This window comes from Mirounga angustirostris, unplaced genomic scaffold, assembly GCF_029215605.1.
Source record: "Mirounga angustirostris isolate CCGP_5_RB_7025 unplaced genomic scaffold, mMirAng1.0.hap1 SCAF_9, whole genome shotgun sequence".
Lineage (NCBI taxonomy): Eukaryota > Metazoa > Chordata > Mammalia > Carnivora > Phocidae > Mirounga > Mirounga angustirostris.
This window is the reverse complement of record NW_026991717.1, coordinates 59,456,416-59,466,569: the sequence shown is the minus strand read 5'-3', so window position 1 is coordinate 59,466,569 and position 10,154 is coordinate 59,456,416. Positions and strand designations below refer to the sequence as shown.

The 10,154-nt window shown below is 41.7% G+C and overlaps 1 protein-coding gene across 2 annotated transcripts in view; it reads left to right on the top strand.

Moving 5' to 3' along the window:
* The first annotated feature begins 3,386 nt into the window (after window positions 1–3,386).
* GOLM2 (golgi membrane protein 2) overlaps window positions 3,387–10,154 on the top strand; it is a 114,172-nt gene continuing 107,404 nt past the window's right edge. Inside the window, exon 1 of one of the 2 annotated variants that reach the window (XM_045900177.3) lies at window positions 3,387–4,028. In XM_045900177.3, coding sequence (XP_045756133.1) covers window positions 3,702–4,028 — 327 coding nt within the window. In that variant the 5' untranslated portion in view covers window positions 3,387–3,701. The remainder of the gene's footprint in view (window positions 4,029–10,154) is intronic. The other variant, XM_045900178.3, reaches the window with a different exon arrangement.

Genomic DNA, 10,154 nt, shown 5'->3' with positions numbered 1-10,154 from the left:
CACATAAAGTTTTTTTTTTTTAAGATTTATTTATTTATTTTAGAGAGCCCTTGAGCATGTGCAAGAAAGTGAGTGGGGGGAGGGGCAGAGGGAGAAAATCCTCAAGCAGACTCCCCCTGAGCGCAGACCCCATTGTGGGGCTCCATCCCACGACCCATGAAATCATGACCTGAGCTGAAACCAAGAGCCAGACCAGGCACCCCAGAACATAAATTTTTTTGAGTCAACATAAACTGAAGACATATGTCAAATAGTGTTCTGAGCTCAAAAAAGCATCTGGATTGTACAAGAGAAATAAGTGATGTGATTTTTGCCCTTAAAGAAAACTCCATTTAAAAACAAAATTCCTGTTATTCAACCTCACTTGCCCCTTTATAGTAGATGCTTACCCCTCAAATAAATCTTTTTCGTCTTTTTAAAATATTTTATTTATTTATTTGAGAGAGAGTGCGCATGAGCAGGGGGAGGAGCAGAGGGGGAGGGAGAGGGAGGGAGAGAATCTCTCAAGCAGACTCTCTGCTAAGTGTGGAGCCTGAAGTGGGGCTCCATCCCATGATCCTGAGACCACGACCTAAGCCAAAACCAAGAGTCCAACGCTCAAACGACTAAGCCATCCAGGTGCCCCTACCCCTCAAATAAATCTTAAAATATTATTTCTCGGTGATTATACTGCCTTTCCAGCTATGTGAACATACTTATGTCTATACTTGATAACCTAAAAGATATCCCCCAAAATAGAAACTGATGATTTAAAAATAATTTTATTTTAGAGCAGTTTTAGAAATACAGAAAAAAAGTGAAAATCGTACAGAAATCCCACATACCCCACGTCCAATCTCCCCCATTATCAACACCCTATATGAGCATGGTACATTTGTGACAATAAATTAATATATTATTATTAACTGAAGTCCATGTTTTGTTCGGATTTCCTTCCTTTTCCCCTAATGTTCTTTTTTCTGTTCTAGGATCCTATCCAGAATACCATATTACATTTAGTAGTTATGGCTCCTTATGGTTCTTTTGCCTCTGAAATTTTCTCAGATTTTCCTTGTTTTTGATGACCTTGTCAGTTTGTAGGATTACTGGTCAGGCATTTTGTAGAATGTGCCTCAACTGGAATTTGTGTGATATATTTTCTCACAATTAGACTAGAGTTACGAGTTTTGGGGAGGAAGACCACAGAGTGCTACTCTCATCACATCATATCAAGGATATATACTAATAACATGATTTATCAATGTTATTAAAGTTGATCACTTGGCTTAAGGAATTGACTTTTACTTCCATTTGTTTAATGCTTAACCCAGAACTATCTCTAGGAGAGCACTTATACAGTGTCTCGATATATGTGGATTGGGATCATTTAGTAGGGAGAATAGCTTGAAGAGGTAACCATTAAAATGGAACAAAAACTTTTTCCCTGGGGGAAGAGTGGAAATAGGATTGGTTTTCAAGATTCAGCCTTGCCACCTGCTAGACATGTAACTTTGGGCAAGTTACTTCTGCATCTGTAAAATGGAATAATGGAATAATAAGCACCAAATAGTTCTTTTAAACATCTGCTGAAAAAACGTATGTGAATGTGTTTTATACAATATTAAAATTTTACATGTCAGAATCCCATATAAAAATGAAAACATTTTTGAAAGAGTGACATTTTAAGTAGTTAACACTACTTCATAGTTAATTTTCAACTGCTGGCTACACAAAGCAAGGCCAATATGAAGTTGAGGAAAGGATACATGGGAAGGCTCATTATAGTCCATGATTTCCCATTTTTGCTTTGTTCCCTCTTGCCAAAGTCCACTTACCATTCAAGACTGGAGCAGATTTCTTTGATCTCATTATTGTTTTTTTAAAGATTTTATTTATTTGAGAGAGTGCACACAAGAGCATGGGGGGGGGTGGGGCAGAGGGAGAAGCCAACTCCAGGATGAGCAGGGAGCCTAATGTAAGGCTGGATCCCAGAACCCTGGAATCAGGGCCTGAGCCACCCAGGTGCCCTGATTTCTTTGATCTTATGAAGCCAGAGCAAAAGGCTCAAGTTTGATGTGAACTAAAGATTAATAATTTTGGCGTCACTTGTTTTTCTGTATCTATGAGAGAGAAATCATCACTTTTTGAAGGTGCAATAATTCTTCCAGGCTACTCTGGGAACATTAGACAAGTAACTTCATTTTTGAAATGGACAGGAAGCATAGAATAATTATTCAAAGATGACAAGTCTTCCTGCCTCAAAACCATACCACTCTGATTTGAATGAAAATACCAAAGCTTTTTTATTTTGGGGGTTTTATGCTTATGGAAGTTCTTGAACCTGAACTTTGAAAAATAAAGCAACCCCATCTCCTTAAACAGGACAGCCAATAACTTTCAAAACTTTTTATGTCAGGACAAAGGAAATCTGCAGAAAAAACAGAAGAGGTGGGAGCTTTTTCTGCATCATTATGATTAATGCTGAACATATAGCAATGGTTAGCCTGGTGTAATGCAAAACGCAATGAAGTTAGAGTACAGTGATCTGGATCCAAGCCGAGCACTGTTTCAAACAAGATATGAGACTTTGAGAAAGTTTCTGGAACACCTTTGTGTCTTGGATTCCTCGCGTGTAAAACTGTGTTGAGAGGGTAACAGGAGACTAGGCATGCACAAATAATTTGTACAAGAGCTGTTATTTCTAACCAGAGTGTGCTAGCTGTCAGTATCAGCATTAATTACCATTCAGAGGGCAGCTTCTGGATTTTCTATTTGGAAGCCTCGCTCAAAGCAAAAGCAGCAGCGAGTTTAAGAACAGAACTCATACATTCTGAAGTTCTTCTCTTTCGTGAAAGCAGTAACCTTGGAAACCAGGCTGGCACCACCCCCTTCAGTCATAAAGCTTAGTTTCTCTTCATTTTTCTCTGTAATGTTTCGGGCACCGCTATTTTATGGTCTTTTTTGTTTATTCTCCACATCATTAGCATGAACAAGAAAATCTTTTACTGAATCAAGTACAAAACCTTCGTAGTCGCCCTTTCTGCCGGATGCTCACCTACTGTTTTCCCTACAAAGCGGTCACAGCCGCAGAGGTCCTCAAAGACAAAAACTCTCACGAGGACCAGGGTAGGGCTGGCGCTCCCTAAACCCTGGGTCAAGGAAACCGAGAGGGTAAAAACCGAAGGAACTGGAACGCAGATACAAGAGCGAACACAAAGCGCCAAAATTAACACAACACTCTGCCCGATAGCGGTAACACTCGCGAGATAAGAATGCAAAGGGCGAGAGAAACTCCATTTCTCGCGAGAAGAGGGGGCGTCGGCGGAAACTAGGCAATGCCCCCCTAAGCGACCCGGACCCAGCCAATGGGCGGGGCCAGAGTTAAACCCGCCCCCTTCCGGCACCTTTCCCCGCCCCCCAAGCCTGAGGTGTTGGGCCCCGGGTGCGGGCAGCTGGGTTCTCCTGGTTCCACCCGGCTGGTGCAGGGTCGTTTTCAAAGCCTTGGGAACGCGCTCTGGCCAGATTTGAGGAGGGGGGGGCGGGGAGGGGCCTGCGGCTTGCGGCCCCGCCCCCTTCTCCGGCTCGCCGGCAGGCAGATTGGCCCGCCTTCTCCTTCGGCCGGCCCTGGGGCCGCGTCCCCCAGGCAACTCAGCTTCTGAGGCCTGAGCTTCTGCCCGCAGGTGTCGGCGACGAGGCCCCAGGGCACAGCCTAGTTCGACCCCATGGTGGGTTTTGGAGCTAACCGGCGGGCCGGCCGCCTGCCCTCCTTCGTGTTGGTGGTGCTGCTGGTGGTGATCGCGGTCCTCGCCTTCAACTACTGGAGTATCTCCTCCCGCCACGTCCTGCTTCAGGAGGAGGTGGCGGAGCTGCAGGGCCAGGTCCAGCGCACCGAGGTGGCCCGCGGGCGCCTGGAGAAGCGCAATTCGGACCTCCTGCTGTTGGTGGACTCGCACAAGAAACAGATCGACCAGAAGGAGGCCGACTACGGTCGTCTCAGCAGCCGGCTGCAGGCCAAGGAGGGCCTGGGGAAGAGATGCGAGGATGACAAGGTAAGGACGAGCCCTCTCCTCTCAACCCCCATAGTTTCTTTCAACCCCGGCGTCGCGGGGTTGGCCCGCCGCGTCTGCTCTCTGTCTTCCAGGATTGCAGCCCTGGAGGCTCCCCTTAACCGCCAACAACCCTGTTTAGACTTTTCCCGGTTTATTACTGCCACGTTCTCCAGTCTCCACCAGACGAAACTGGCCTTAAGTTCTGGTCCTCTAGAGTGGCCTCTGTGTGGATGCCGCCTTTTCTCCAAGCTCAGCTGCTGAGCTGGCAGTAGTAGTCATCTGGCCTATGTGGCAGCCTTAGGTTTACAGATACACAAATCTGGAGACTGCCAGATTGGGTCTTGGTATTGTTGCCTTATCCGTATTCCGTGCATACTGATCAATATTAATTTCTTTAATTAAGGAATGGGGCCCCCTCTTAACTCTTGTGTTTATATATTTTTTAAGTAGTATGACTTTTCTTAAACTCTGTAGGTTGATATGTTAAGTAGTTGAAGAATCAGATGTTACTACCTTTTTTGTGATCAAAGTGTTACGGTAAATGGGCTCTGGAGTCATATATGAGCCACACTTGTGACCTGGACATAGTTAATAGAAAATTATGTACTCAATTTGAATTGTTAATGACATTAGCCAAAAAGATAGAATCTCTAATTATGTTCTAAGCAACAGAATCTCATGTCAGTGTCCTTGTTCTTGAGAGAAATAAAAATGAAAATTCTCATGCTTAAGTAGTTCTTAGGATTGGTGTTTTATGTAAATGGAAAGTCATACAAAGTTTAAATTTAAAAAGTTTGAAGCTGGACTGTAACTAGACCTGCTACTGAATAGTCTTTTTTTCTCACTCACCAGCATATTGGAGTTACATTATTAATTTATGACTTATGCAATTTCTGTTGGTACAGCAGAGTTGTGAAAATTTCTGGGTGGGCTAAGTAGATGCCTTTTTTCTTGACCCTTTATGGTAATCTTCACATTTTTTGTGTGTTCCTATTGTAATTGTAAGTTTTTATTTTGTATATCAAAATCATTTGTACTAAATCATTATAAATTAAAATCTCCATGAGCTCCAGCTTCCTTATTGTCATCTTCCTCCACCTTATTTCATGCAGATTGGGGGCCCTCAGGTAATTACTGCTCTATAACCCTCTCCTTTTGCACATAACATAGACATCCTCTGAGAGGAGCAACACATCAGGAAATTTATACATATGCTCTACACTGAACTCTAAAGACTGAAAAATTCTCTTGGCTGGAGTAGGCAGAAATCTGTGAAATTTTGGAGTATTAAAATAAGGTCTTTAGACTTGGCTAGGCATTGCTATTCAAATTCTCTCCAATCTAAGAGGAAAGATAACTTTTTTCTAGTCATTTATACTCTGGGTTCCATTTCTTCCATCTACTGGTCTGTAATTATGTTTCTTTTAGTATGTTTTCACTTTTACCTTCAACCAGGTACAGGTGTCCCCCATTCTAAATTTTTTTTTTCATTCCTCTATTTACTGCCTTTTCCTAACCAACCAGTTTCTTTTTTTTTTAAAGTCATTTTCACTTAAGGATGTCTTTTTTTCATTATTTTTTAAGATTTTATACATTTATTTGACAGAGAGAGAGAGCACAAGCAGGGGGAGCAGCAGACAGAGAGGGAGAAGCAGGCTCTCCGCAGCAGGGAGCCAGCCCTACGTGGGGCTCCATCCCAGGACCCCGGGATCACAACCTAGCGGAAGGCAGACGCTTAACGGACTGAGCCACCCAGGCGCCCCACCAATTTCTTTTTTTCACTTTCACTGCTAAACTACAATTATTGGTGGTCTAGAAATGCTTCATCTACTTCTTTTATCATTTCCATCCTAGTCTTTTTTTATTATGCTTGCCATCCTTCTTTCCTCCCCTTTCTGAAGCTATTCTCTTAAAGTTCCCAAGTGACCGTGTTCCTACTCCAATCCAAAAATTTTTTTTATTATCAATCTATTTAATCTCTCGATAGTTTCGTTCTGTTGATTGTCTCTTTTTAGAAACCGTCTCCTTTCTTGAACTCTCCAGATTTGCTTCCTACCTTCTTCACTATCTTCTTTATTGGATTTGTTTGTTTGCCTCCAGCCCCCTAATAATGGACTCTATTCTTGGGCCTTTGCTTCCCTTGTAGAATAGTGTTTCTCAAAATGGTGTTAAACAATACTTTCCTAGGAATTGTTTATAAGTGGTCAGGATTAAAAAGGAAAACCTTCTTTTTTGGAAGTAAATGTTAAACATTATAAGTAGAATGTGCTCTTCTTGGAGTTCATGATGCCTGCTAGCATATAAAGGCTCTGTTGGTAAATAAGCCTTTTTAATTTTGTTTAACCTAGTCTCTCAGTTAATTTGATCACAGATTACTATTTTCATGGCCTACTTATTATCATGGTACAGAAGAATCCAGCAAAGCACACTAGTTTGGGAAATGTTGCTGTAGGTATCTTAACTACTTTTGTTTGGATAATTTATGCAACTGGCTCGCAGATCTAAATCTCTCACTTGTATGTCAGTTTCATATTGTGTTAGCTATAGCATCTTTGTTGCAGTGCTTGTGCATGTTTGTTCTTGGGGTTAAGGAGGGGGCTTTGAGCTCCTAATAGAAAGGGTAGTTTTGGTCCACATGAACTTTAGATGAAAGTTCTCTCAGAGGTGTTTCCTTTATTGCTGCTACTCTCTTGATATCTGGGGAAGTATATGGCAGCTTAAAAAACATTTCAAGCCTCGAGGACTGCAGATACAGCTTAGAATTCTAACTCAGTTTCTATGATGTTGGGCAAGTTATTTAACTACTATTTGGGTTCATTTCCTCATCTGTACCTACCTAGGGGATCATAGTACCTACCTAGGTATTGTACAGATCTGAGATCACATATATGGAAGTATCGAACTAGACACATTACAAATCAGATTGTAGAATAAATAAAGCCTAAAGCTTTATTATTTTCTATAACTGATCTAAAAATCCCTCTGGGTGGTGATAGTGTTGGAGGAAGGAGAAGTAAATTAGACAGTGAAAAGTGTCTCGTTCATTTTAAAACAGACTTGTTCATTTAATGTAGTCTCTTGGGTAGAGGCCCTGCCTTTTAGGGTTTTTACCTATAGACACTGGTGGTGGCCTGCTCAGTGTCCATTCATACCCCCTTCACTTTTGCAGACCAGCCCTATTTTGTCTGATATGTATTCTTCCCTTTGTGACTCAGGGCTAAGTCCTGATTGGTCTAAATTGAGTATGATAATCTCATTTTTCTTCCTAGTGATTAATTTAGGAGGGGGCTTATGATGTGGCTGGTGAGTTGTGAGGGGAAGTTTTCCTTGCTCCTTAAAAGAATGGCACTTGGATCTCTATAGTATTCTTACCCCAAATCTAAAAATTCCCAGTCTAATCTTGAGAAAGACAAATTCGTACTGAATGACATTCTGCAAAACACCTGACAAGTGCTCTTCAAGAGTCTCACTTGGGCGCCTGGGTGGCTCAGTTGGTTGAGCGCCTGCCTTCAGGTCAGGTCATGATCCTGGGGTCCTTGCTCAGCGGAGAGCCTGCTTCTCCCTCTGCCCCTCACCCCACTTGTGCTCTCTCTCTCTCAAATAAATAAATAAATAAAACCTTTAAAAAAAATCCCCAAAAAACAAAAAAACAGAGTCTCACTTGAAGAGATGGTCTCTTCTTCTGTCAGATGTTGTTTCTTCTGCATGTGATACCTGAAATGGAGACTACAAAAGTGCCAGGAGAGTCACCTAAAGAATGGCTGAGGCACTGAAGATTGTAGAGTAGAATAGTGTAATAGAATATTGGCATTTGTTAGGTGAGATAAACATTTTTCCTTATTGTTTAAGTCAGTCAAATTAAGATTTCCTTAACTCCATCCTAAGATGTCCTGTTAACATTCTCATTGTCATGGTAGTCTGAGGTGTAGGTTAAATTTTGTATGTTCCCAAGGCATTGTGGGCAGTGACCTCAGATCTGCATGTGATTTTGGGGGTCTTCAAGAGTCTTTTTTTTTTTTTTAAAGATTTTATTTATTCATTTGAAACACAGAGATATATATATAGAGAGAGCATGAGCAGTGGGAGAAGCAGAGGAAGAGGGAGAAGCAGACTCCCCGCTGAGCCAGGAGCCTGATGTGGGGCTCGATCCCAGGACCCTGGGATCATGACCTGAGCCGAAGGCAGACGCTTAACCATCTGAGCCACCCAGGCGCCCCGAAGAATCTTTATCTTAAGTAACAACAGTGGTGTTTGGATGCCTGACTAGGTACTTCTTTTACAGTCTTTTGGAGACCATGATCCTATGGCAGCATCACCCCCTGTATACCCACCTCCCTCCAATAGATGTTTCACACCAAAAATGCCTTCACCCTGCTGAGCTGCTTTAGTTAGGATGTGTGTGTAGGGGGTGTTGGCAAGGCAGTCCTTGCTCAGGCTGCTTTTTCTTTTCTTTTTTTAAATAAACTTTTAGGGGCGCCTGGGTGGTTCAGTTGGTTGAGCAGCCTACTCTTGGTTTCGGCTGGGGTCATGATCTCTGGGCCTCTCAGGGTCAAGGGATGGAGTCCATTCTCAGGCTCCATGCTCAGTGGGGACTCCGCCTTCCCTCTCCCTTTGCCCCTCTCCCTGCTCGTCATGCTGTCTCTGTCTCTCTCTCTGGAATAAATAAATAAATAAATATTTAAAAAAATTAAATAAACTTTTATTTTACAACAATTTTAGATATATGGAGTTACTGCAAAGATAGTACAGTTTCCATATACCCCACACCTAGTTTCTCCTATTACTAACATCTTACATTAGTATGATACATTTGTCATAATTAATGAACCCCTGTTGATACATTATTATTAACTAAAGTCCATTATTAACTAAAGTCCATACTTTATTCCTCATTTTTTTCCCTAATGTCCTTTTTCTGTTCCAGGATTCCATCCAGAGTACCACATTACATTTAGCCTTATGTCTCCGTAGGGTCCTTTTGGTTGTGACAGTTTTCAGGCTTTGTTTTTGATGACCTTGACAGTTTTGAGGATAACTGGTCAGATATCCTTCAATTGGGATTTGTCTGATGCTCTTCTCTGGATTAGATTGAGATTATGGTTTTTATGGTTTTTGGGAAGAAGACCACAGAGGTAAAATGTCATTCTTATCACATCATATTAGTGGTACATCTCTCAAAATGACTTCTCACTGTTGATGTTAACCTTGATCACCTGGCTTGAGGTAGTGTTTGTCCTGTTTCTCTACCATAAAGTTTCTCTTTTTTTCCTTTTTTTTTTTCACGCTGTACTCTTTGGAAGGAAGTTACTATATGCAGCCCACATTTAATGAATGGGAGTTATACTCTTACCTCCTTAAGGTCAGAGTATCTCTATAAATTATTTTAAATTCTTCTGCATGGACCTTTGTCTCTTTTCCTTCATTAATTTATTAGTCATTTATATTAGTATGGACTCATAGATACTTATTTTATACTTCAGGTTATAATCCAATGTCACTTATTTTTTTGCTCAAATTGTTCCAGCTTTGACCATCGGGAGCTCTTTGAGTTGCCGCCTGCATCCCTTTGACATAATACCCATCGCTGTGACATGCCCCTTCCTTACTCTCTGGCATTACAAGATGCTCTAGGCTTATCTTGTATATTTCCTGCCCCAGTCCTAGAATCAGCAATTTCTCCAAGAAGACCTGGTTCCTTTTATTGGAAAATGGTATTAGAGACTAAGATCTAGGTGCTAGGTGTGCTACTGTCAGGCTAGCTTTGGGAGTCTAGGAATCCCAACTCCGAAGGAATCAGAAAGGTGATATTGGACTTCTTCCAATTTATTATACTGTCCTGCCATTTTCAATCTGTTACCTCTGTTACCTGGGCTGTTAGAACACAGAAATAACTTAAGGGAGCTTAAGCTGTTCCGGGGAAGTAAGAAGCAAGCCCTACTTCTGTGGGATTTTCCCCATATTTATCTTATTTTTTGCCATCCTCCTAAAGGAGTTCCCCCAGAGGGTTATATTAGTTTGCTAGGACTCCCATACAAAATACTACAGACTGGATGGCTGAAAACAACAGAAATTTATGTTCTCACAGTTCTGGAGTCTGGAAATCCAAGGTTGAAGTGCATCAGATTG